Source organism: Zalophus californianus, chromosome 4, assembly GCF_009762305.2.
Source record: "Zalophus californianus isolate mZalCal1 chromosome 4, mZalCal1.pri.v2, whole genome shotgun sequence".
Classification (NCBI taxonomy): domain Eukaryota; kingdom Metazoa; phylum Chordata; class Mammalia; order Carnivora; family Otariidae; genus Zalophus; species Zalophus californianus.
The window spans coordinates 126,199,110-126,226,030 of NC_045598.1; the positions used below are offsets into that span (position 1 = coordinate 126,199,110).

At 45.1% G+C, this 26,921-nt stretch overlaps 2 protein-coding genes across 2 annotated transcripts; one reads left to right on the forward strand and one right to left on the reverse strand.

The window, feature by feature from the left end:
* Nucleotides 1-1,450: 1,450 nt before the first annotated feature.
* Nucleotides 1,451-26,262, forward strand: VXN (vexin). The gene is made up of 6 exons (XM_027577277.2): nucleotides 1,451-2,149; nucleotides 6,741-6,796; nucleotides 14,878-15,037; nucleotides 19,023-19,084; nucleotides 21,909-22,000; nucleotides 23,852-26,262. Exons 1-6 carry the CDS (start codon nucleotides 2,083-2,085, stop codon nucleotides 24,033-24,035), a joined length of 621 nt encoding a protein of 206 aa, XP_027433078.2. The 5' UTR covers nucleotides 1,451-2,082; the 3' UTR covers nucleotides 24,036-26,262.
* LOC113914243 (cytochrome c oxidase subunit 7B, mitochondrial) lies at nucleotides 8,272-8,705 on the reverse strand. Its single transcript, XM_027579303.2, has one exon. The coding sequence runs from the start codon at nucleotides 8,634-8,636 to the stop codon at nucleotides 8,394-8,396; it is 243 nt and encodes an 80-aa protein (XP_027435104.2). The 5' UTR covers nucleotides 8,637-8,705; the 3' UTR covers nucleotides 8,272-8,393.
* Nucleotides 26,263-26,921: the final 659 nt, after the last annotated feature.

Genomic DNA, 26,921 nt, shown 5'->3' on the forward strand with positions numbered 1-26,921 from the left:
TGAGAACCACCTAGATATTTAGAGTTGATACCTTCCCTCTGGCCCCAGCCTAAGGCCCAAATTCTGTTCCCAGGAGGCAGCAGTTTGGGTTGTGTCTACCTTGGTCCAGTCAAATGTGGTCCAGGGGACAAATTCAGAGAGAATAAGCATGGCTCCCCAGAGCCACCCTTTGTGGCTAGGTGCAATTCTGAGACATAAGTGTAATACTGACAACTAACTAACTGATGAGTAAATGCCCCAAATTTGTCTACTATAGAAAGAGCAGTGGATACCAAGTCTAAGATGGGCTTTGAACCCCCAGGTTCAAAGTAGGGGGCAAGACTGTTGAATCACAGATCTGCACCTCTGAAACAAATAATACATTATATGTCAAAAAAAAAAAGAAGAAGAAGATAGCAGGAGGGGAAGAATGAAGGGGGGGAAATCGGAGGGGGAGACGAACCATGAGAGACTATGGACTGAGAAACAAACTGAGGGTTCTAGAGGAGAGGGGGAGTGGGAGGATGGGTTAGCCTGGTGATGGGTATTAAAGAGGGCACGTACGTATTGAATGGAGCGCTGGGTGTTATACGCAAACAATGAATCATGGAACACTACATCAAAAACTAATGATGTAGGGGCGCCTGGGTGGCTCAGGCATTAAGCGTCTGCCTTCGGCTCAGGACATGATCCCAGGGTCCTGGAATCGAGCCCCGCTTCGGGCTCCCCGCTCAGCGGGAAGCCTGCTTCTCCCTCTCCCGCTCCGCCTGCTTGTGTTCCCTTTCTCGCTGTGTCTCTCTCTGTCAAATAAATAAATAAAATCTTTTAAAAAAAAAAAACTAATGATGTAATGTATGGTGACTAACATAACATCATAAAAAAAAGTAGGGGGCAAGGCTTTGGAAGTAAAGAATGGAGTATAATTTAATGATTAAGTACATTGATTTTGGAATCAAATTAGGGATTAAATCCTAGTTCTGCCATGAAACTAGGTATTTTAATCTTGGGCAAATTACTCAGTCTCTTCAGGCCTCAGTTTCCTCACCTATAAAATGGCAAAAATAATGGCTAGTCTCGTTGGGTGGTTGTAGACATTAAATGAGATTATACATCACGCTTCCTAGCTCTTAGCAAGCATTTAATAAATGCCAACTATCATTATTATGATTACATCATCATTATCAACACGAAGAAATAAATCTGTCATGGCGTAATGAAAGACGGTGGGTTTGACACAATACACATACATTTCAGACATACCTTATTTCTGTGTGTATACATAGAATATATAAGACAAAATATAGGATATGTATTATTCTACATAAATATAGGATAACAGAATATATAGGATAATATATATTAGGCTATTTAGGGTAATAAAAATACAATCTTCTTGTAAATCTAATCTTCCTGTGCCACCTTGGGTGTCAAGACACTGCTTGTTACCATGTCTCTGCAAGCACCTGAAGGGTTGTACAAGAAGATGCTAAATAGACCGCTCTCCAGAAATGTCAGCCTTGTCATGTACTGGCATGAGGGGAAAACGCTCTGGAGAAACAGTCCTTTTGTTTAAAATAGAAACTTAGAAGGCTGCCAAATTAACACACGACAAATTACTGAATATCCACTTCTTCTGGAGGAAAAAAAGAAAAAAGCCCCCTTCCTTTCTGAAATGAAAAGGGTAATTGCTGGTAGCAAAATCCACGTTTCTTTCCTTTTCGGTGAAATTCTCCAGCCAAGCTTGGCGCTAACCGAGTCGGCGATTTCACTTCATCCTTACTTCACAAAAGACTTCCAAAATCACTGCGGCAGACACGGCAAAATAAAAATGTTAAATACGTCCTGGCTGGGAGGGGACTGAAGCCTCCACGCTCAATCAAAGGTTTACAATAATAGGATTCATAAAAAAAAAAAAAAAAGACAGATGGGATTAGAAAATGTTGCAGTGAAGACTCTGGAATGAGATGAGATCACAGCACCAGCCTGTCTTTTGTAGACCTGCACAATGATCCCCGAGCCAGACTGGATTAGGAAACCTCGCGACTAGGGGTTCAGAGAGAGGCTTCCGGTTCCCGGCACTTTGGGGGAGAGAAGGCTGAAACGATGCATCAGATTTACAGCTGCAGTGATGAAAATATAGAAGTTTTCACCACCGTGATCCCTTCCAAGGGTGAGTAAAATTGCCCTTGACGGTTTCCTCACCGCGGCACCTTCTGCCAGAGGTTAAGGATAATCACGTGCTGTTTTACTATGGCTTATCCTCAGGTCTCTCAGAGGGGTTGATGGGCTCACTGTTGTGATGGTATTTGTTATTGTTGTTGTTTCTGAAAAGGAGGTACATGGATAAACATCAGTCATTGAGAAACAATCCATCAAAGGGGTGGGGGGAATGAGGGCAGTTAAATGCTCCCAGTTCCACTTAGTTCAGTACTGGTAACCCAATATGCGAATGAAAGTGACAGCAAGCCATTGTTTTAGGAAACAGAGATGAAAACAAAATTCCCAGGGCAGCTAGAAAGATTCTTTCTTCTTCTCCCATGAGCAGGTGGGCTCTGAAATGAGAACCAGCTGGCTCAAAAGTATGATTTCTAACTATGCCATCAAATGTGAAGGAGAAATACTCCCCGCAATGGCCTGAAGTCTAATAAAGTGGTCAAATAATGCCCTGACCCAGGGCTGGCCTCTAACACAGATCCCAGGGCCCCGCTCCCAAACTTCACCTGGAACTAGCGTCACCAAAACGTGTGACTCTGTCAGCTCTTGTGCTCGGGGTGAATGGTGTCAAGTCCCAGAGAGGGCTTTGTGTTTGAGCTCAGCGGACAGCAGGTGTCTGGTTACTGGACAGTTCCCTCACCCCCTCCAAAGCTCAGCCCTCTCTCCTGCTCCCTCTGTTCTTTCCCCGTGGCCCCTGCCTTGCTGGCAGAGCCTGGGACTCTGGCTTAGCCCCGGTCTCATTGTCAGACTTGAATGAAGGGGGCTGGATGTTTGCTGGTGTTGTGACCCCCTGTTCAAACAATCCCTTTCTTCTTCCCGTGTCAGCCACTGACAGGGCCACTGCTGGGGGGTGGGGGGAGGGAGAGACTCAGCCTGGTCACAAAGAGACAGCCAGCAGAACATAAATAAAGCTTTTGACATCCATTGCCACATAGAGAGAGAAAAGAGCGAGAAGTCTGCCCACGTGCAGGAGTTGGAACTCTGTCTGGAGACTCTGGAAGTACCTGGAAAGTCAAAGCTGACCCTCTGACCCAGCACTTCCACTTCTGGATACTCTTACTCACAGATGTTCACAGGGGCATTGATTCTAGGAGGGCAAGATTGAAAACAGCTTCAATGTCCTTGAGGAGGGGAGGGGGTAAAATGCGGTGTCATCGTACTATGGAATATTCCACAGTTGTCAACAGGGATGAACTAGATCTGTGTGTATGGATACAGATCTCAAAAGCATAATGTTGAGTGGAAAAAAATAGAAAAGGCTGGCTGAAAATTTTATATGTATGATAACAATTACTATATCTGGCAATACAAAACAACTTACGGATACATATTCAGAAAGAGTATGAAAACAGGCTGGAAAGATACAGAAAAAATTAGTGATCTTACCGGCCCTCGGGAGGAGTGGAAGAAGGATAAGGGGGGAGTAGAAAGGGAATCTAAACTTGTCTAGTTTTTTATTTCTTTTACATGAGAAAAAAAATTGGAAGCAAATATGAAAATGTTAAATTTTGTCTATTTCCTGTTATTTCTTTCCATTTAACAATTTTTAGAGGAAGAAACCAATCAAAGCTGAATAGCCCTTTTTAATTAAAAACTTATTCAACAATTCAGGAGCAATGTCACACTTCACCTGAATAAAAGCATTTGAAACAGGACCTTTGGCTCCATTTGCTTAGCGCAGTGGCCAAGAGACTGTGGTCACTTCTACACTGTGTGACTTTGGGCAGGCTACTTCATCTCTCTGGGCCAGAGTTTCTACTTTTGTAAAAGGGAGAGCTCGACTTTACCACCCAGGGTTATTATGGGGGGGAAATTGAAATACAGATAAAACATATAAAGCATCTTGGGGCGCCTGGGTGGCTCAGTTGTTAAGCATCTGCCTTTGGCTCAGGTCATGATCCCAGGGTCCTTCCTGCTCTCCCGCTCCCCCTGCTTGTGTTCCCTCTCTTGCTGTGTCTCTGTCAAATAAATAAATAAAATCTTTAAAAAAAAACATATAAAGCATCTAGAACAGTATCCAGCATGTAGTAAGCACCATTAAATACAACACTTACAAAATGATGTCTATTTTTATTACATATTTAGAGCAATGACTATGTTCAAAGATAAATATTGAATCCTGTATTTCTTTCTTGCCATTTTCATTCATGGCCATCTCCTGGTCATAAACCAAGTATTCATTGGTATTCATGGACATTTCACTGCTCAGGAAGTTGTTCTCTAGAAAAGGAGTATTTGCATTCTTACCTTAGACCGTGAATGGAAGAATTTCACTTCCTCCCACTTCCTTTTTTGCCTCATCTTGCTTTCTCCAAAGCTATCAAGCAGAGGGCTCTCAGTGAGAGAAGACAGTGCTAGCTTTTCTTAAGTCACTGCTTATAAGAGAAATGGGTAACTCTTCAATACATCCCCACATTCCTTACCTACAGAAATAGAAGGTGGCTTCATTTTATCTAACAGGGTTATAGTTCTCCCTGGGATGCCCTTTTCCCAATGCTACCGTTTAGCATGACAGAAATAGCCAAGACATTTTCTGAGCACAGGTTCAGCAGCAAGGGCAGTGTGGCCAATGGTTAAGAGGATAGGGCCTTGTTCCACCATCAACTGTGGGACCCCTAACTTCAGTATCCCCAATAAAATAGGGATAATGCAGAGTACCTGGCTCACAGAGTTGCTACGAGGAGTGAATGAGATAAACCAAATAAGCCATCACCTGGTGAAGCTCAATGTGAGCTATTATTACCTTTCTACTGTTGTATTATATCCTTCTTTCCAACACACCCATACATACATAACTGGGTTCAACTTAATATTTGTGTGTATTTTTTAGCTGAGCCATCTTAATGTCTCACAAAAATATGGCAGCAACAAGTGTTAGACTGTTACTTAAGTATTTTAAAGACATGGGACATAGATACCAAGTCTATAGCTGAGGACAAGTGTGGATTTTTACTTTCTGGAGAGAAAGAGAGCCCTTTAAGGGAAAAAAAATTCATAGACACAATTCACAGTAAATACAAAAAGTAAAAGCTGTGGTTTTACCAAGAAGTTATACCAGAAGTTATTTCCTGAGACACACCAGAGGGGGTTTAATTCTAGACTGAACAGCACCATGGCGTTCAAAATAATTCTCTTGAGTTATAAACAACAATGGGGAGGGGTTGGGGAGAAGAATTGGGGAACAGCAGGAGGAAATGGAGAAAACTCCAGAACGAGAAATCCTAATGGAATGCTATAGGATCTAGAAGTCATCACCTATTCTTTCCACCTACCTTCAGCTTGCAGAGATGGAGGACAATCATAATAACCACCATTGATTCCTGGGAACCTACTCTGTGCCAGGCACTGGACTAAGGGCTTTATAAAAATTAGTTCATTTCATCCTTGTCCCAGCCCTCTGAGGTGGGTGCTATTATTCCCCCCTGTCTTACAGACGAGGAGAGGAAGGTGTGGAGAGGATGAGATATTTGCCCAAGTCACATAAGTGGCAAGTGGTCCAGTTCTGATTCACACTCAAGTGAAGGGAGTCAGGAATCCTCCTAACTAGTGTACTGGACAACAGGTTTCACGGCTGTAGGTGCTCTGCAGAAAATACCATCACCCAGCACTCATCTGATCACTTATCTGATATGTGACAAGGAGTCATCTCAGTTCTAGGCAGGGCAGTAACATGGTGGGATTTCAGTTCCGAGTAAATCATTTTAGCGGCAGTATGGAAAAGAGATGCCTGAGTATCTCCATTTTCAACAAAATACACACCTTCTTCCAACCAACATTTTTTAATGCTTGATTGATTTTTAAAGCTTTTTACTGTAGTAAAACATGCATGATATAAAATTTACCATTTAAGCATTTTTTAAGTGTACAGCTCTGTGGCATGAGGTCCATTCACATTGTTGTGCAGACATCACCATTATCCATTTCCAGAACTTTCATCATCCCTAACTGAAACTCTATACCTGTTAAATAACAACTCCGCATTCCCTTCTTCCCTTCAAATGTAAGGAGAAATACTCCCGACAATAAATGCCAACTATCATTATTATGATTACATCATCATTATCAACATGAAGAAATAAATCTGTCGTGGCGTAATGAAGAGATTATTCTCTGCTCTACTTCCTGTCTCTGAGTTTAATACTCTAGGTATCTCATATAAGTGGACTAATACAATATTTGTTCTTTTGTGTCCAGCTTATTTCACTTAGCTTAATGTTTTCAAGGTTCATCCATGTTACCGCATGTATCAGAATTTTATTTCTTTTTAAGGCTGAATAATATTCCATTGTGGGCATATACCACATTCTGTTTATCCACTCATCTGTTAGGGGACACTTGGGTTGTTTCCACCTTTTGGCTATTGTGAACAATGCTGTTAGGAACTTTGGTGCACTCAGCCAAGTAACATCTAAAATTGTAATTACACCCTGCCTATTCTCCCCACTTCCCTTCCTCCTCGCCCCTCCCACTCCAGGTGCAAACCCTCTCTGAGGCTACATCAGCCTCACCCGTGTTCTCTAAAACCATTTCTTTCTCTCTCTTTGCAGTGTCCAGTCCAGCCAGAAGAAGAGTCAAAAGCTCTCAACACCTCTTGACCAAGAATGTAAGGAAAACTTCAATTTTGATCCCTTTTATTGGTTTTCATTACAAAAGCGGCATCTAGCTTCTCCACTTCCTCTTCCTGCTCTCAATAGCCAGGAAGTTTTTCTCTATGGCATGTTGGGGCTGAGTGATTTCCTGTCTTCCACTTCACCAAAATAATTGACAAATGTCCACCAGACAGTGAACAGCCTTGAATTGGACTCTCCTATTCTGCCATTTTCCCCAGAGTAAATCTCATTCCCTAAAAAAACTGTGTTCTTATTTAAAGAGTCCACGATGAGTATAGCATCCCTGACTGAGGTATTCTCCTGTTGTTGGCATTTGTGATGTTCCATTTTTTCACTATTATAAATAGCTTTGCAATTAATTTGTACAAAATACTATTCTTTTGGAGTAATTCCATGGTAAATTAGCAAGTAAAAGGATAAGAATAGTTTCATCTCTCCATCGATCCATTCCTCCAATATTTTCATGCCTACCATGTGTAAGAGACACTATGCTAGATGTAGAGAATAGTGATTTTTTTTTAAATGATTTCTGCTTACAGCTTTGTCACATATTACTAGGAATTCTAAAAAGTTGCCAGGCTTCTAGCAACACTTTTCCATTTACCTCCAACCTCACTAACATTGACTTTCATTTTTTTTTACATCTTTTGCTACTCTAATAAGCATTTGCATTACCTTAAAATTAGTTTACATGTCATTAGAACCAAAGGATGCGGTAAATTTGTCATTTTACTTACAGATTTCTTTATACAAAAGTTGTCAATCCACCTTTGTACTTTCACTGAAAAGGTTTAACTGCTAATTGTTTCCTCTTGGTTATGCTGGAGTTTCTATTTCTATCACAATTTTTCATGGAACACCATTTTGATTTTCTAAGTATCTCAATTTTTGAAGGCCTATTCTCCATTAAAAAGAATTTTTTCAGCATCCTGGGAATGAGATGGGGTTTTAGTCATTGTTGTTTTTACAAACATTCCTTTTTTTGATTCCCAAAGTAGTATGTGCCTATTATAAAATTTCAAATACTATGAACATATAAAATATATCAGAAAATTCTAAGAAGCTGTGGAACATAATGGTTAGATATATAGACTTAGAGTCCAACTGCCTGGACTTAAATTCCAGTTCTATCCATTTCTAGCTAGGTAAACTTGAGCAAGTTGCCCACCATACTGGAACTCAACTGCTTTAGTATTCAAATGGGAATAATAGGAGCACATATCTCAAGAACCACTGGAGAGCAAATGATTTAATACATGTAAAGTGCTTAGTCCAGAGCCTGACACAAACCAAGCATTCAATTATTATTGGCGTTTTTTAAGTGAAAATTTCCCATATACTAACATATCATTATTATGCTCCATTGCTCGATAACATACTGTTTTGCAATTTGCTTTTCTCACTAAACTATAAATCTTGAACATCTTTACATGCCAGTTAATACTTATAGATCTACCTCATTTTTTTTAAGGTTTCAAATGTACTTTATTTCTTCAACCATGCCATACTTTAATGGGTGCACAGTGCTTTTACTTGGCATCAATTATGAGTTGGTTTTGAAACAATTCAGTATTACACCAGCTGGGATGATTACTGATCTCTCCATTCCTTTGGGGTGACTCTGCCAACAGGGGACAGGTTCCACTCTATTCCAATTTGTGTTGCTGTATATGCCCATACAGCAATACAGAAAGTGGCTCCACTAGCTAGTACGGCATTACCATATTTGTCATGGAAATCAGGTGTCCTTTTCTGGTGGCTCTGCCTTGCCATTGTTTGTGGAATGCTTTGAACTCGGAGACGACTTAGAGCGGTTCTGACTATGGGAAACATTCTGAAGCTGAAGATACAATGGTGCAACTGTAGCTGCTGCTTTGCTACAACTTCGGCCCAAGTCTCCTTGCAAAGCTACCTCATTCTTTATAAAGGCTGCATACCATGCCATTATATGAATGTACTATAATTTTCTGCCCAAATCACATCTGAAGTTTTCTAGATTATTTAACCAAATTCTACTAAAACAATGCTGTAAGCAATATCCTTGAACATATTTTTCATGCTCTTTTGCAAATATTTTTGAGGATAAATTCAGATATGAAAATGCTTGGTCATCAAATCGACACATTGTACTCCTTAATGTTATATGTCAATTATATCTCAATTTAAAAAAAGAAAATGTTCAAAGGATATGAACATTGAAAATTTATAGTCATTACCAAATTCTTAGCAACTGTGTTTTAGGGTAACTTTACCAAAACACCGAAGTCCATACTATATGTCACCAATGTTGTTCATCTTTGACAATCTGATGGGTGAAAATATCTTGTTTTAATTTGCATTCTTTAATTATTAATATCATTCTTCATCCTTTCAGGGATTTTGATATTTTTTTTCTCTATAGGTTAACTCATGTCTTTTGTACATTTTTCTGTTGTATGTATTTTTTAATGACTTTTGAGAATATTTTGTATTAAGAAAGAAAAGAGGGGTGTCTGGGTGGCGCAGTTAGTTAGGCATCCGACTCTTGATTTCAGCTCAGGTCTTGATCTCAGGTCATGAGTTCAGGCCCTGCCTTGGGCTCTGTGCTGGGAGTAAAGCCTACTTAAAAAAGGAAAGAAAAAGGCTTTTAATGGAAAATTTCTTTGTGGTAGGGCAAGAGATTCTTACCTTTCTCCTGGTCCCTGAAAACTTAAGCCCACAGTCTAAAAGAAAAATGCTCCTGATTTTCAAGGAGTGGGTGTTACCAAAAATAGAAAGGGAGGGGCGCCTGGGTGACTCAGTCGTTTAAGCAGGCAACTCTTGATTTCAGCTCAGTTCATTATCTTGGGGTCCTGGGGTTGAGCCCCACCTCGGGCTCTGTGCTCCGTGGGGAGGCTGCTTGAGGATTTTCTCTCTCCCTCTCCCCCTGTCCCTTCCCCCACTCGCACTCGAGCTCTAAAATAAATAAATCTTTTTAAAAATGGAAAGGGAAGGGGTTGTTTGTGGGTAATTTTCAGTTTAAGGAAAGTTTCACAACAGACTTTTCAGTCAAGGGGCTTGAGTTTGGCATTACTCTAGATTTGAAGAGCCACAAATCATTCATGACTCCAGAAAGATCCCTTGGGAATTGGGACTATTTAGTTTTCAACCAAGTTCTTGCCTTGAATTTCTAACCCTAAACAGTGTTCATGTCTGAATCACTCCTAATACCTGTATCTACTGGCTTTATAAGGACAGAACAGTATTTACAAAAGCTTTTAAAATGGAAACTAAATCACCATACTTTCTAATAGTTAAGTAGGTTCTAGGGAAGAAAATCCTCAGGAGATTTTGAACCTAAATAAAGGAGAAAACTCTCAGTTGTCTGAGATGGTGGTGATGAAGCCACATGGGGATGAGATACACAAAGCAACCAAAATACAGGACACAACCTTCTGGAAGAGCCACTTGACTTCAGCCAGCACTGTAAAACCATGCTCTCAGGTTTCCTGGGAGTGGAAATTTTTGAGAAAGACAGTTATGTTTATGGCTTATGACTTTCCCTCTCCAAAATATTTTTACTCAGAGAAAAAAAAATGACTCAAGTATATGAATACATATTAAAATTTGCTTTTAAGAAAAAAATTAGAAGCTGGATCTTGTCTTCACCTATGCAGGCTTCCTCCAGGTGAGACAACTTAATAATGCCCTCTGGCCTTTGAGCTCTCCTCTAAATTCCTCGTTTCCCCTAACAGCCTGACTCATCCTTTGCTTGCACACCTCAACACCAGCTGTACAGAACATTCAAATTAGAAAAGACAAGAAAGGTCTTAGTCTACCTAAGATGAGGGAAGTGAGTCCTAAAGAAAGAATTGTCTCTGATCTGACGGGCTCTTGGCTGCCTTTGAGTTCCCAAGGAAAACATTCATATTTTGTCTAACCGCTTGAATCTACCAATGTTTATGACTTTCTTTGTCCTGAAATTCTTATTTGTGTCTGTTGTCCTTGGGCTACCAAAGGAGTCAGTTTCCCTCCTTTACAAAGATCTCTCGCCTCTAAATCATCCTTAGTGCCACAGCATCCCTAGGGTGCAGTCAGGCCCCCCGGGGGCCACTGATTCCCAGCCCCATCATAATGAGCAGCGGTACCACCACCAGGAAAGATGGAGAAATGAGATTGTAAATGTCACATTCTCCCCAGAGTTCAACCTGATCGGGGAGAAATTGGCCTGGAAATTTACTGATTTTTCAAAAGGCCCTGAGTGATTGATTACACTTGAAATTTCTTATCTAGATGTAGGCACTTCTCTGGGTCTTATAAAGAGCACTCACCTAGAAGTCATAAAACCACGACTCTCATTCTGGCTCTGTCCCTTATAACTCTGTGACCCTGAAGACACATGACCTCTCTTGGCCTCAGTTTCCCTATGTGTAAAATTAGGGAGTTGGGCTAGAACATTGCTGTGGATCCCATCAGCCCTAAGTCATGATGATTCTCCATCACCTAGGTCTCACCTGTCTTTCCAACTCCCTACCAGCCCCCTAGGCTGGCGAACAAACAGAAGTGTGACTTGAGGATGTCAGTGGATGGAATCCTGAGGCTTGAGTGTTAGCCCATGAATTCCGTTATTCTTTTTTTTTTTTTAAGATTCTATTTATTTGACAGAGAGACACAGCGAGAGCAGGAACACAAGCAGGGGAGTAGGAGAGGGAGAAGCAGGCTTCCCGCTGAGCAGGGAGCCCGATGTGGGACTCGATCCCAGGACCCTGGTCATGACCTGAGCCGAAGGCAGACACTTAACGACTGAGCCACCCAGGCGCCCGACTTCTGATATTCTATCAATAACCCGAGAACAGCAGGGGAGCATCAATTTATTGCTCTAATACATCCCCCCTACTTTCGGAAGGCAGTTTGCTGATTAGGAAAGGCAAATCCAACACTAAATCCGCCTCTCCCTTCCCTCTCCCCATTCCCTTGTCTTACCCCTGTACTGGGCTGGGGGGCCCGCTAAAGAGCCTGCTCTCAGACCAGCTTGTTCTAAGACCAGCAGCAGCCACCGCCCCAAACTGTGTCCTAGAGACCAGAAAATAGCCCAGGCTTTCAGGAGGCCACAGCCATCCATTCAGTTGTCTGTTTCCTGGTGTGGGCCCAACGCTCTCCCCCCGGAGCCCTCTCAGAGCTTCTGTTACTGTGGGAAATGAGAACCAAGTACAAGACCAGCTAAGAAAGGGAAATCTTCTGAACTGGGCACCTCTCTTTCCTTTCCTGCTACTGGCATCTTTTGGGGACTGGAGAAGACACCCTGAAGGGGCACTTGGCCCTAAGTCATGATCTGGGAAGTAACCAGCCTCACCCCCATCCCCTGGTCGCTCCTACCTCCAGCAGAGGGCTGAGCAGCTAACGCCTCTTGGCTCTCTCCTTCCCGGTTCTCTTCTGCCACCCCACAGCGCAGAGAAGCGATTGCAGAGGTGGAGTTTCTTGTTCCTCAAAGGGAACATTTGCTTCCCTTTCAGAGGAGGAAATGCTGGGTCTCCCTCACGGACTCCGCAGGCTTTCTTCACCTGCTTTACTTTCTCCTTCTACAAAGTAGGTCTGAAAACATACCAGTCTCACTCCTCCTCACTCAGAAGAATGCTGACAGAATGAAAATAAAATCAGAAATACCTGTGGTAGCCAAGAGCTCTGTGTCAGTAATGAGGCTCAGGTCTCTCCTATTTAACCTGGAGGGTCACGTTCCAGGGGAGAGCCCTTAGGCCAAATATTGGGGACTGGGGCTCCAAACAACCATTACCCTAGGAAATTCCGGTATTCTGGGCAACATCATAGCAGAGCACGGGGCCGGGGGAAGGAAGGTAAAGCGGACAGCAGACTGTTAGTGCTGGGTGGTCAGTGCTGGACCACCCACTGAGCTTGTGCAGGGTGGACCCAGGGCTGCCCCCAGCCCAAAAGAACCACCACCTTCTAATCATACCACAGCTTATAAATATATCAAATCAACACATTGTACACCTTAAACTTACCAAATCATAGGTGTCAGTGATATCTCAATTTAGCTGAGAGGAAAAAGGAATATTTTAAATTATTGAGGGGGAAAAAAACCCACCTTCTGCAATGCCCAGAGGAGAACAGGTGCTAATCCTACATGCTCCTGAATGATCAGCTCTCTCCAAAGGCACAGAATGAATGAATCTGGGCCCTAAAATAGGCTTGAGAGGAGTTAATTTCCTAACCCAGATAAGACCAAATTGGGGATATATTGGTTTTCTAAGCAAAGGACTGTTTGTGGTAAACTGAAGCAAAGAGTGACAGCTTCTTCTTGTTTCCTCTTTGGGAGACAAGAACTGCTCCCTGATGCTGCAGATAAATATGTGGCTTGAGGAAAGAGTGCAAGCTCTGCTACTAAAACTAAAACAGATGATAGGCATTTGCTCCACCCCAAGACAGCAAGGACACACAAGAATATCTCCTTTCCCCGGAACCACTAAGTATCAAGACGGGGGCATGAACTCAGGTCTGATGACCACAAATGGAGTTACCTTCTTCATCATGGGCAATCTGAGAGGAAAAAAAACACACACACAACAACTCTTTTCACTTGCATTTAATTACTGTTCGACATCTTTTCATGTTTGTGGTGTCGTGTTTACCATTTGTATTTCTCTTGTCAATGGCCAGCTCCTGGTTTTTGCCCCATTTTTCTCTTTTCCTCTTCTTTATTGATCTGTAAGAGTTCTATGTACATAGGGATCATTCCCCTTCATATGTAACAAATGTTATATTGAGCCACATTCAATTTTTGTTTTTTGTTTTTAATATGTATCTTGGATCTGTCTGGTATTTTGGTGTGAGACGTGTGAACACAGATCCATTTCCCCCAGTGACCTGCCATTTCTTATAACAGTATTAAAGATCCAATTTTTCTCCATTAAATCAAAATACCACCCCATTATATATATATTTAAAAATTTAGTCTTATTTGCTTCAGCGTCCTCCAAAAGCAACACAATTGTTCTATGTGGACAAGTGAGGGGGGATCCATCAGAGGCTAGAGAACAAGGGCTCAGATGGGTCCACCTACTTGCAGATGCCCCCAGTGCCCAGGACCTGGCACGGAACATGCCCTTACAGGGCATCTGATGAAGGAGCAAGCGAATGAGTCAATGCAAACCTCAGAGTAGCTGCCATGTACTATTGGACATTCCAACCAGCTTTAAAGGAGTGAAGAAATTCAGAATGGATGACCCCATCCTGGATATGTATAAAACTATGCAGGATAAGAGCCCAAAACCGCTAAGATTCCCTTCACTACTCTTGGTATTAAGATAAAGTATGGTATTTTTTGTCTCAAGTTTTTTTTACATTTAAATTATTTCAATGATTTAAGTATGTTTATTATAACTTTTAAGGCCCTTTTTGGTGGGTCCTGACAAAAGGGGTATTTCCTCTTAATGTACTTCCCAAAATAACTATTCAGGTGATCATTCCTGAAAACACATCAGCTCTTAGCATTCTGTCTGGTTTTCGGGAATTTCCACTTAGCGAACCACACATAGTGGAAATTCATCTCCCAGCTCCACCTGACACAGGCCCTCTGCAAGGTGGGGGTAAATGTGAGCATGTGGGGTTGTACCAGCAACTTCTGTTTTAAAACCTGGGAATGAGTTGGGCCCTGGGTCCTCTCCCTAGCTCTTCTCTCTGCGAGAGCATTCAAAAAGCTATCCTGTGTGTGAACGAAGGTGTCTGCTTAGCGCAAAGACTGTAAGACCCTGATTTCCAGAACTGTCATCATTTCAAATAGCCTGTTCTGTTGCCAAACCAGGTCAGGTCCTAGGGCAGGGGACATTTTTGGCTTGATGGCCCAGGCTGCTGACTCTGTGAAGGGACTGCTGGTGAGGAACCCGAACCCTCCAGGAACCCTCATCATCCTGCACCACGGCACTATTTGGCACGCTGAGATGAAATAAAACGGTTGCCTTTTGGAGGCCAGTTACCCCAAGTTCTCTCACTGCTGCTAGCATTCGCTGGAGCAAGGAAAACTCCGATAAGTCACTGTGGGCCCAAGGTGCATCTGAAGATCCGAGAGGCACAAGCTGACTGTCCTTCCTCCTCCCGGCAGGTGGTGATCGAGTCAGACCTCTACACGCCGCGGCCCCTGGAGCTGCTGCCGCACCGCAGCGACCGCAGCGACCGCCGCGACGGCGAGGGCCGCAGGGCGGGCCGGCTGCACGGCGCGCGGCCGCAGGGGCCCCACCTTGCCAAGGCCCCGGCCAGACCCGGTACGTGCGCGCTGGATCGAGTCCCCGGAACCTCCCTTGGGGACGGGGCGGGGGGCGCGGTGACGTACTCAGACCAGCAGCCGCGGGGGTCTACGGCCTGGCTTGTCTTTTCCAACAACCTCGCGCTCTTCGCTGGCGTCCTCCATCACGCCAGGTGAGCGCAGCACCTGGGGCGTGGGGCGTGGGGCGTGGGGCGTGGACGCCCCGCCCCGCCCCTCCCCTTCTCGGCGCGGGCCTTTCCTGCTCCGAGTGCACCTGCTCTCGGGCCCCACCTACAGAGCAACACAAAACACCTACCTGAAAAACACTCCTGGGCGAGCACAGATGCTTTTATTTGCCACCTGGCTCCCCCAGGAAGCCCAGCTGGGTTCGACAGATGAAAATCGTTATGTTCCGGGGGAGAGAAAAAACTAGTGTAGACATGAGTCATGAAGAAACAGAAGCTTACCTTATTTATTTTACAGGCTGGGTATGTAATTATACGGGCTCTTCATAAATTGCCAACTTAAGATCTCACCATTGTAAATGTGAGTAGCTTAGGGCTATCTGAACAATCTCTAAAAAGAATTTAGAGACAAATTTGTTTTGAAAACTGGAAACATTATAGATTTACCTTCAGCACTATTTTTAAAAATGGCCTCCACCCCAAGCAGTTCAACGGGAATCTGCGCCTAGCCCGCGGAAGTCTGTGGTGGTATTTTGCCTTTAATTGCTGGTTTAGGTTATTTCTGTTATGTCCACAGCCTAAAGTAATTCCTATTTTAATTCCAAAAATGCACAATAGAAAGTCTGGGATGTCCTTCTCAGGGCATTCAGCTGTCAACAACTTTGTATGTTGTAAGAACTGAAATTATACTTCATCGAGTATCTCTCTTCATTTATCCATCTTCTCTCCTTCTTTAGAGATGCTCGACTGGATCCCTAAGGTTTCTTTGATCAGTAACACCCTGATCCTGTTTTTATGATCTAATGTATAGATCATATAATCTATATGATCATTTATCGCCATAAATCAAGCGATACTCTCTAGCTAAGTGATTACATATACACATATGTAGAGTGAAAGCATTAGGAAAACCACAATCTGCCTTGCAAATTAAGAGGAGATAAATTTTTCTGTGTCTATATATAGGTGGGTGGGTGAGTGCATGTGTGTGTAGAAAGAGAAAAAGAATATCTTCGCTACAAAATCATAAAATAGATGTACAGCCGTGTTTTTCACATTTTAATGTGCAAAAGAATCACCTGGGAATCTTGTTTTCATGCAGAGTCTAATTCTGTAGGACTAAGTAGGGCCCCAGATTTTATGTTTTTAAAAAGCTTCCAGATGATGTTGATGATGTTGGTCTGAGAACAATATATTGATTAGCAAGGATTTAGAGATGGTCAAATGGGTTCTCACAGTGGGGTCCCCAGAGCAGCAGAATTACCTGGGAACTTACTGGAAATATAAATTTTGGGTCCCACCTGAGACCTATTGAATCCAATTCTGGGGTGGGGCCCAGCCATCTCTGATTTAACAAGCCCCCCAGGTGATTCTAATGCACACTGAAGGTAGCAGATCCCTGGTCTGCAGCACCCCATGCCCATTTACAGAAAAGGAAACTGAAACCATAGAAGCTGTTTAACCCAAAGTCACACTGCTTATTAGCAACAGAACTGAAATTAAATCTTGGTTCTTCTAATTTCCTAGCCAATGCCTCTATCCCCCGCCCCCAGAGAATAATTTCGTCCCAACCATCTAGTTTTAGGGGCCTCTTTCCTTCCTAAATAGCTTGTGGAAGCTTGACTATCCAAGTCAGTCTTTTATTCTATAAGAGAACACTAAGTAATGAAATGCAGAGAATCTACCCAACATGTGACAGTCAGCTCATGCAGGGAATGTGCTAGTCAGGTTTTTAAAAAAAAAAAAAATTGAGCTGGGCATTGATTCAATTCCTTCAGCTCCCCCAATCTGATAGATTCCAGAGGGAGGTTGGGGGAGATGGAGGGTTTCTGAGTCAAAGCCAGACCCAGGGCTTTCCATGGGAAAGGCTTGGGCACTGAGTCTTCCAACCTCCCATCAGAAGGACATGTGTCTCCAGGGATCTCAGATCTGGGGGCTTACTTCTTTTCTGAGCTGTAGGAGAAGGCTCCTGGATGATGTAGCCTTCTCATGTGGGAGAAAGATTCACCGAGGAATCTTGGAAATTGAAGGGACTCTGAAGGCAGAGACCCAGCTGAGAAACTCTCTCACCATGAGGCCCTGGGTAGGTGAGCCTCAAATGCCTGGAATGGGGACAACCACCTCCTGAGCCCTGGAGAATTGGCTGCCTATGGAATGTCTCCACCAAGATGTCCTCAGGCACCTCAGAATCAGCTTGTTCAAATGGAATGTGTCCTCCTCCTTCAAACCTGTCTTCCTTTCTCTGCTGGGATGTTTTCCTTAACACCCCCTTGTCCTCCCCACCCCCACTCCACCCACCACGTCACATACTAAACACTGACAATGTCAACTCCTGGATATGTCTCATCTCTCCCTCTTGGTACCTACCTCAGGCTACCTGGGCGCAGACCCCCTTCATCTCTGGTGTGTAGCATCCAACCCCGGCCCTCAGCCACCAGTCCTTCTTCCCTCTACAAGGCTACCAGAGGGGTCTGTCTAAAGCAGAAATCTGCCTCTGCCATCCTTCTGCTTCAGTGTCCTTCCTACCCCCACTGCCCTCCAGATTATGTTCAAGGCCCTCCAAAATCCATTCTCTGCTGACTTCTCCAGGGCACACTCCTGTCTCCACCCATCCATACACACAGAAATCCTGAGCTGCAGTACAATTCTGTGACTGCTCCATTATATTCTGTTTCCTGGAACTTCCCTGAGCCTGTCCCTTCTGCAGATTGTCCTGTCTCTACCTGGCAAATACCTCCCAGATTGGGTTAGGGTGTCCCTCAGTCACATTTCTCCAGCCCTGAAAGACCCCCAAAGCAGTTTGCCATTCCCTAGATCATCCTTGCCTGGCTTCTTCTAACTGTTCTCCAAAGCCTCGATTTCCTCATCTGGAAAGTGGGGACTATTATGATATTTACCTAACAGGGTTATGGTAAGGGCTAAATGAGATAATGTTTATGTGTTTTATACTCAGCACAGTGCCTGATACAGTAAATACTCAAAACTATAAGCTGCTGTTATTATTTATGCCAGAGCACTGTACGTTATGATTTAATCTTGGTAGTCTTGTAACTTCATTTTATTGCCATTGAAATGTTTTCTTCCTTGGGTTGGGGAGTGTTTTATCTGTATTTGCTATAGTGTGATAGGATGGGGCTCGTTCTGGAATGTCTGCCCAAGGAAAGGACTGTATTGAAAGCCAACTTTCCCCTACCTGTTGCCAGCTCAACACCTGCATTCTCAGAAGCTGCAGACTTCAGGGTAGAGATAACTCAGAAGTAGGTCGGGCTTCAGGAATAAAGGCATAGCAAGAAGGTTCTCACGTAAGTCCTGTGTAGCCAATGTCTCAGGACTCAGATAATCTCCAACCCTCACACATCATGAAGCTGTGCTTCCCACCGCAGTCAGGCTTCTCTGCTCATTTCCACAGAGGAGTGTCCAGGATCAGCAAGCAAAATCGATCCCAGCAGTAGAGACTTAACTCCTGATAACCTCTTGTGATGTGGCACCTTAGGAAGGAAGGACAAGCTAAGGGCACATTCTCTGAGCGCCTACTGCCTGCAGACACAGTACTAAATGCTTCCACACACATGATCTTATTAGACCTCAGTTCTACCCTCCCCGCCCACCCCACGCCTGGAAGAGTGCCAGGGGTACAGGTGACCCACTCGACAGTTGCCCCATTGCCTGACCCTACTGCCTGATTTTGCTGCTTGGCACAAAGGCCTTTAGAAATTCCCAGCTTGTGATTGATTAGTTAATGAGATCATTGATGCAGAAGAGGGGGGAAATAGAACACAGAGTACCACTGAGTAATGTCTTCTCTGTTCAACCTTGCAGTGGGGAGTTCGGAACCCAAATCATCAAATCTGTGTGGGAATCGAGCATATGGAAAGTCTTTGGTAAGTAAAATAAGTTTGGTTAGTTCTATCCATTGTGCTTTAAACTTCTCACCCTGTCCTTTGTTTCAGGCCCGAGGATTATCAGAAAAGCCTACCTGAGGGTTCTTTGCTCCTAAAGTTTATCAGCTCACAGCATACCACTGTTGTTCTCTTTCTTGCCAGAAATTCAGCTTTTAGGCAAGCAGAAGAAGGTATTGCCTAGAGGACATCTCAAACATGGGGGGAAAGAAGTGGTTTCTGTGGTAGGCACGTGTCAGGTGGAAACACCTAATTCCCAGGGGCAGCTATGGGGGTAAAGAGCTGCGAGGGTCTTAAACGTTGTGAAAACACAAAACACCAGGCATCTCTGGTCAAGCCACCTCTGGAGGACATCTGCTCCAGTTCAGGGTCTCTGGAGGCCGACTCTGAGATGCGCGGTAGGAGCTTTGAGATGTATATTAGGGATCAGTACCTGTGACAGGAGAAGAGAGGTCGGCTTGCGCAGAGGCTGAACTGCTGTGCACACCAGATACCTCCTGGCAGGAGCTCTGGGGCCAGTGCTACCCATCCACCTTGTCCTGAGTTGGGCCCAAATGGTCAAACCTTTGTTTCCTCCTTGCTCCGTCATGGTACGTGGCCTGCCCCACTGGTGGCAACTTTTCCTTCCCTGAAGGGCGATCAGGGGGTGTACATCCAGATCTAGCTCAGGGTCACTCTGGAAAAAAAAAAAATCTCCTGCATCATCTTCTGGGCGTGTATGTGGGTACTGTGTGGGGTGGCACAGTAGGGGCGGAACCGTGGCTAGAGGTGAGGTCAGCTCGGGCATCCTGGGCTCTGTGAGCAGCAGCTCTCCAGATTGGTGGATCATGCCATGTGAGGACTAGAAAAGACCCTGGAGATTGTGTGGGCCAGCCCCCTCATCCTTCTGGAACAAATTGGACAGTGAGCCCTTCACTCCCCATCTGAGCCTAAAATCTAATCCAAATACCTCATTTAGGTCATCCCTGTACTAGGAGAACCACACAAAGGGCAGGGATGGGCCAAGCTGTTTTATCAGGAGCCCCCTGCCCCAACCTAGTACTCGAGAGAAACTGAGGAAGGCTGGGCCATTGCCATAGATTGTCAGGCTGTGACAGCTCAAAGAGTTGCCCTCAGCTGAGGCCGGAGGAAGACCAAGTTTAAGGGGAAGAGGGTGGCTCACAGCCTTGGATTACCTGCCCCAAGCCCCTGGGCTGGACTCACACAGTACCTCTGGCGGAGAGGTACCTGCATCTGGGAGGCCAGGATGAATTGGGATGGGATAGGGTGGTCCTGTGGACACAGTGACAAAGAGGCAGCATGACTGACTTTCCCCTGAGGGTCCTGCAGCTCCTCAGAGGCCCCTTATCCCAGGGTGGGAGAATGATTCAGAGCTTGCACAACTAATTGTGCAATTAGCATTGCTAATTGATTCAATGCTGACAGGCACTGGAGGAGGACTAAGGACTCTGGAGCAGGAGAGGCGGGTCTATGTTCCCGGGGCTGGACTGTTGGCACGGTGGGGAGGGAGAGCTCCCGAGAGGCCACAAGGTGGCACAGTAACTCTGTCCACAAACTTTGGCCAGCTAGGCAGAGAAGGGGACAGTTAATCATGATGTCCTCCACCTGGAATTTCCCAGCCATTCCAGGAATGTGGTGACCCAAAGCCTTCAATGCGGTTGGGGTGAAGGAACAAAGCATAGCATATGCCCATTGACTAAGCAAATTCTGGATTTAGCCCTTGTTAGGCCGTCAGTTACTTTTCCATTCAGCACATGCTTCTTGAGCACTCACCATCTCCTTTAGGAGGGCTGCAGAGGGCCACCAAAGGGATTAAGTGACAGACCCTGACACACACCATGTCACCTTTCTGAGGACTGGGAGACTAGACAAGCATATGAAACAAGAAGAGAACTGTAGAAAGAATTGAACATATCACACAGGTACTCAGTACTGTGGGACATGGGGCATAAAGGCCGAGAGAAATCAACTTAGGCCACCAGCCTAAGGAAGGGCCTCTGGGAAGAAGTGGCCTTGAATGGCAGGCAGAGATGAGGCTCCATCCAGAGGGTGAAGGAAAAGCCGAGGCACGATGCGGTGCTGTGCATGAGCATGAGGAAAGGGTTTGTTGTGCATGGGAATGAGCGTGAGCAAGAGGAGAGGCCAGGCCAGCCCCGCTGGAATGGGAGCTGTCACGGTACCCACGGGGGATAACAGAGGTCGAGCTGCGTAGATGAAGGGGAGCCGGATTCTGAGGAGCCTGTGCTTCCGGAGTTGGCATCAGTCCCGCCTGCTATGGGGAGGCGCTGTAAATCCATGGGGGGCTGAGATTAGTGGTGGGTCTGGTCCAAAGCAAGGAGGTCCCAGGTGACTGGAGCCGAAGGCTGCAGCAGAGGAAATGGGGAGGCTGGCCCTGACCGAGGCAGTCTTTCAAAGCACGAATCTGCAGGATTTGACAACAAAGTGGACACAGGGAATGGGAGTTGGCGGGGTGGGGGGACAGAGTTGTCAGGTAAGATTGAGTTGTGCTCTCAAGTTCTCTGGGTCAGTGGTTCTCAGTGGGGTCCTGGGATAGGCAGCACCCAGGAACTTATTAGAAATGCAGACTCTTGGGCCCACATCAGACCTACTGAATCAGAAACTATGGTAGGCCCCGCACAGTGTTCACAAGCCCCACAGGGGAGCCTTGATGCCTGCCAAAGTGTGAGGACTACCGTCCTGGGCGGTGGGTCGATGGGGTCACCCCCCTTTCAGCTGGCTCCAGTCAGTGCCAGAGTTGGGACCATGGCCACATCCTCCCCTTCCCTTCCCCTTCTGCAACACCCAGATTCCTCCGGTGGCCCGGATCTCGGTGAAAGCCCCCGGCGTGCTGGAGGCGGCGGCCACAGGCTCGGAAAACGGAGCTGTTCTGACAAGAGGGTAAGTGCCCTGTCCCCCCCCCCCCCATTCCCCACCTGCTGATGGCAGGGCTCCCCAACCACTCTTGATCCCGCCACAGAAGAGTAACAGGTGGCCTGGCTTACAGACTCTCAAGATGCTAACACAAAATCCATGCCAGCTTTAAATTACCTTTTAATGAGGGCAATAATCCTGGGTCTCTGTAGCGCCTCATCAACTGTTTCCCTAGGATTAAGCTGAAGTGTTTTTGATGGTTTCCACTTCATTAACACCACTTTTTAGACTTGCAGAAGTGTCATTCGGGAAGGTTTTTGGTTAATTAGATAAATGTAATCACAGGTCATATTCAGAGCCTCCTGGTAGGCACAGTGGTGTCAGAAATGCCTCGTGAATTAGGTGAAGGGCCCCTGCCCAAAGGTAAAGAAATACGTAAGATACACAAGTTTCAAACCAAATGCATAACCCCCATGTTACTGTTAACTCTGATCCAGAACCAGCAGCTAGACTAGGAGAAGTAGAGAGTCCCCTCCCCTACCCCCAGCAGTTCCCCCACTACCTTCCAGGCTGCACTAGTAGATGACAGGCAGGTGTCGGAAACTCGTCAGCATGCACATTTATGCCCCCGCCACCATCGTCCATACTGCACATAGTAGAAAAGGGGCTTAGGGGTTGATGAAGGGTGTGGGCTCTTGACTCCCAGCTGCTTGCTGGCCCAGCACCACCACTAAACTGCTATGACCTCCATGCCCTCATTTATTTCCAAACAAAAACAAAAAATGGGGATGATCATAATACCCCTCTTGAAGGATTATTGTGAGAATGGAATGGGACGATATGTGAAGAACTTAGCACAAACTGTGGCTGTTATATTTCAAGAAACCTACAGTCTAGCAGTTGGAAAGACACGTCCTCGGGAGCATGTGAGATGTGCACACCAGAGGGACCGTGGGCTGAAATATCAACCCAAGTGTCCACACCTTGGAAGCTTAGACTCCAAGGAGGAAGAGACCAATGTGAAGCTCTTGTAGATAAAAGAAAATAATCTAGAAAGAATTATAAAAACCAAGTCACTCAATGTACTTGGACCTAATTGGAGAAAAGTCAGAAAGGCATGTGGATTGTTTGAAGGTCTAGTGGCAAATGGTCCGGAGCAGCAGTAGCTGTTGCTGAAGGCTGGAGTAAGCCCACAACTTACTGAGCGGCACACACCAACCTTTCTGTTCCACATAGCTGTGTCGAGGGTTCTCCACGGTTCCTTTCTCTCTGAGCTCAGACATTCTCATTTCCATGTGTTCCTGGAGGCTGGCTCTTGAAAAGTCAGGCCATTTCTTTCACCTAGGGAGAGGAAGTGAAGAGAAAGATAAACATTTATTGAGGTCTACACTGAGCCCAGTGCTTTATTATCTCATTCTCCGCCTCACAAGTCCTGTGAGTTAGATGAAATTATCCCCCTTTTGTACATGAGGAAACTGAGGCTGGCTGAGATTAAGTCACTTGGTGAGGCCACACAGTCGGTGAGCAGCAGGATGCACCCCCAGGGCTCAGGCTCTTTCTATAGCTTTATGCTTTGGGAAGCTTGCCCTTTCCATCAAGATTGTCGGTCTAGAAGTGGGAGGGGTGGGAAAGGAGAACTTGGGACAAGAGCAGAACTTGAGATCCATGAACCACTGTGCCCAGAGCCACCTCCTTCCCTCACCCCATGTGAGGATCCCCCAAAAGAAGTCATCCGTATGTGCGTCCCAACAGTGACCCTCTATCCTGGTCACAGAGCAGAGGAGAAATAAGAGCTCGGTCTACTCCTTGAGGGCAAAAATTAAAAGTTTGGCTCTGTGAAATGACTGTCCTCCCTCCCTACCCCTGGCTTTTCTTTAGATCCAGACATCTCAAGAAGATGACAGAAGAGTATCCGACCCTTCCCCAGGGAGCAGAAGCCTCCCTACCACTGACAGGAAGCGCTTCCTGTGGTGTCCCTAGCATCCTCCGGAAAATGTGGACAAGGCACAAGAAGAAGTCTGAATATGTGGGAGCTACCAACAGTGCCTTTGAGGCTGACTAAAGGTGACCCTCCCCAGGTGTCCTGAGTTGGCCAAAGTTCACTGCATATGGGGGAGAAAACTTCCAGATTGGAACTGAGCCACATTCACCTCTGCTAGTAGCTGGTCCAAACACATCACCATCTCTTACTAACCAATAGCCCTGGTTTAGGGTACAAGCAAGGAACTCCCCTGGAAGGCAAAAGAAAAGTGTGCCTTCTTAGAATCAATAAAGCCACTGGTCTGAAAGTGGCTTTGGGAGGTCATAGAGTTTATATCCCTATCTTTAAGCAAAACCACACCACAATCAAACTTTCCCAACCCATTTTAAAGACCTCCAAAGAAGGAAGCGGGCAATTCCTCAGTCTTCCTTGTGAGTTGTTCTAATGTGTGTGATTTCTGGTATAAATATAAGAGCTTGACATTTGAGGCACTTGTAAACACCGTGGTTCTTACTATTCCTCTTATCACATTTATTTCATCTTGACAAGGTACAATTTTTAATGACAAAGTACTATATATTATAGTTCTAATATCCATTTGACAGTGTTGTCAAGATCAGTATTGATCATTTGGCATGATTGCATGATTTCTCTATTCTTTTACATGCAGCTTTTCTATAGAGGAACATGATTAAAAATTAAACGTTGAATGCTAATGTTTTCTGAAGTGGCAGAGTCTAGTAAAATTAATAATACCTTGCACTGGCAAAATGATTTTAACTTTTGAAAGTGATTTCCCATCCATTATCCCTGTTAAAGAAAGCACAATTATTCCCAGTCTACAGATGAGGAAGCCAAGGCCTTATGAGAGACAGTTAGTGGAACTGGATACTAGGCCCTCAAGTCCACCAGACTCATTGCTTTGCTTATTTTAGCAACTGATTTAAGGAAGGTTTTGAGGGGTAGGAGTATGTCTCTGGGGGCAATGTTTGAAAGGAAAAATGTGATAAAGTTGGAAAAAGTGATTTAAATGAAATACATCATTAAGTATTGGGTTGAACTTGAAGAAATTGCCATCTCTGTAGGTCAGAAACAACTGATCAATTTCACATGGTTCAACCTAATATATAATATTGTGCTTTCCTTCTTTTAATGGAAATGTCATCATTAATCCCATTGTTAACATCGACAGATTTACGATGATAATATAACGACAGCTCTCATCTATTAAATGCCTACCGTGTATCAGACATGACACTGAGCACTTTACATACATTCTCCCTGTCTAACAACTCTGAGTTAGGTGTCCTTCTCCATTTCATAGATGACAGTTTAAAGCAGTTAAATGATTAGTCTCGAGGTGCCTGACTCACATGGGTGTCAGGCTTCAGTGCCTGGTGTTTGTATCTATTCCTTCACACAGAATAGCTCAGAACATAGAGAAGGATCAAGGTTAGTAAATAATGTTCACCTCAGATGCTAAACACCGATGATTGGCAGAGGCGGCCTAGAGCGCTGTGTGGAGGTGGAGTCTGAGATGCAGGCGTGCAGTGGTCAGTTAGGAATGCCGACCTGTAGAGGCCATTAGTGGCACATGTCCTGCATATCTGTCATCCATAGCCTCAACTCTGCCCCCAGAAGGCTGGTGTTCTAATTCAGAAGCTTAAATTAATCCAACCCATTTAGCAAAATCAGACACTCCATGGTGAAACTTAGTCTAAGACTCGGCTGGAAATTGCCACGTCTTGGTACAATGAAGAACTTAGCCACGTTACCAGTCTCAAGGGTTATTCATAGGCTACCACTCTGTCGCCTTTTGCTAAGTTACCCGTTTCCATGTCTCCAGGTGAACCGTAAGGAGGCATGGAGGGGTAAGAGGCCTGGGCTTCTGGGCCTTCACCTTGCTGATCCCTGCCCTTCAGTCATTGTTTTAGATGCTCAGCACCCAATCCTCACGTTGGAACATGATTTGGGGATTCAGGCATCAAGGGCTCTTTCGATGAGGGCCTAGTCTCAACAGACTCATAGTCTTGCACAGTATAGATAATGGGGCCTGGAGCACAGTTAGGGAACAAGTAGGTGATTTATGCTGGACCTATATCAATCAGAGTATCCTAAAACTATTTATTTCAACTTATTTAGTCTATAGCTGATGTCCTCCATTTGTATGTGGCACCTGGAGATTTCTGTAGGATGCAACTAACTTATTTATTTTTAATTTAAAGATTTCATGATGAAGTGTTTGCCTTGCATAGAATGTTTTAACTGACCAGTTCAAATAAAAATAAAGTATGCTTTGTCTGTGACATCAGTAAACCACCACAAGAGTATGAGGCTCCCTCACTGAATGAGAGAAGGCTTTCACCAAGGGAAAGAATTATGAATCTGGACCTCACTGTTCCTTTACCTAAATGAAAAGGATTGTGAGAAAGAATCCAGAATGTTCTTTCCGTCCTAAGGCAGTGTCTGGTTTTGATATTACGGGCCCTGCCCAACAGTCAACACCGGGGCCATTTCTGACGGGGCTCGGCCTGGCATGACCTGTCCTCTCAGGGCTCACCCTCCTCCCCGATGCCCACCCCTCAATCCCCACCACAAATCCCAGGGGGCCCAGTGGCCACCCCAGCCTGCTGGCCTGTCTCCCCTGAGGCCAGGGAAGACAGAGCTTTTCTCTTCTGTGCCCGCCTCATGTTCAGCCTCCCTGGAGACTGGCCCTGTGACTCACATTACAGCCACTTGCAGAAGGGCGCCAAGGCTAGCTCAGACTGCTGTCCAGGATGACGGAGCCTGGAGCCTTCCCGCGCCAGAGGCAACAGGGTTTCCAGGACATTTAGGGTAATGAAATCGCCTCTCTTAGGACCAAGTCCAGTCAAATATTTCAGTTCTGACTTGTGTGCTCTCTGGCAGTCCCCACCCCCCCCCCCCCCCCAGGCTTGTGTCGCCTTCAGAGCAGGCAGATGGGCAGTG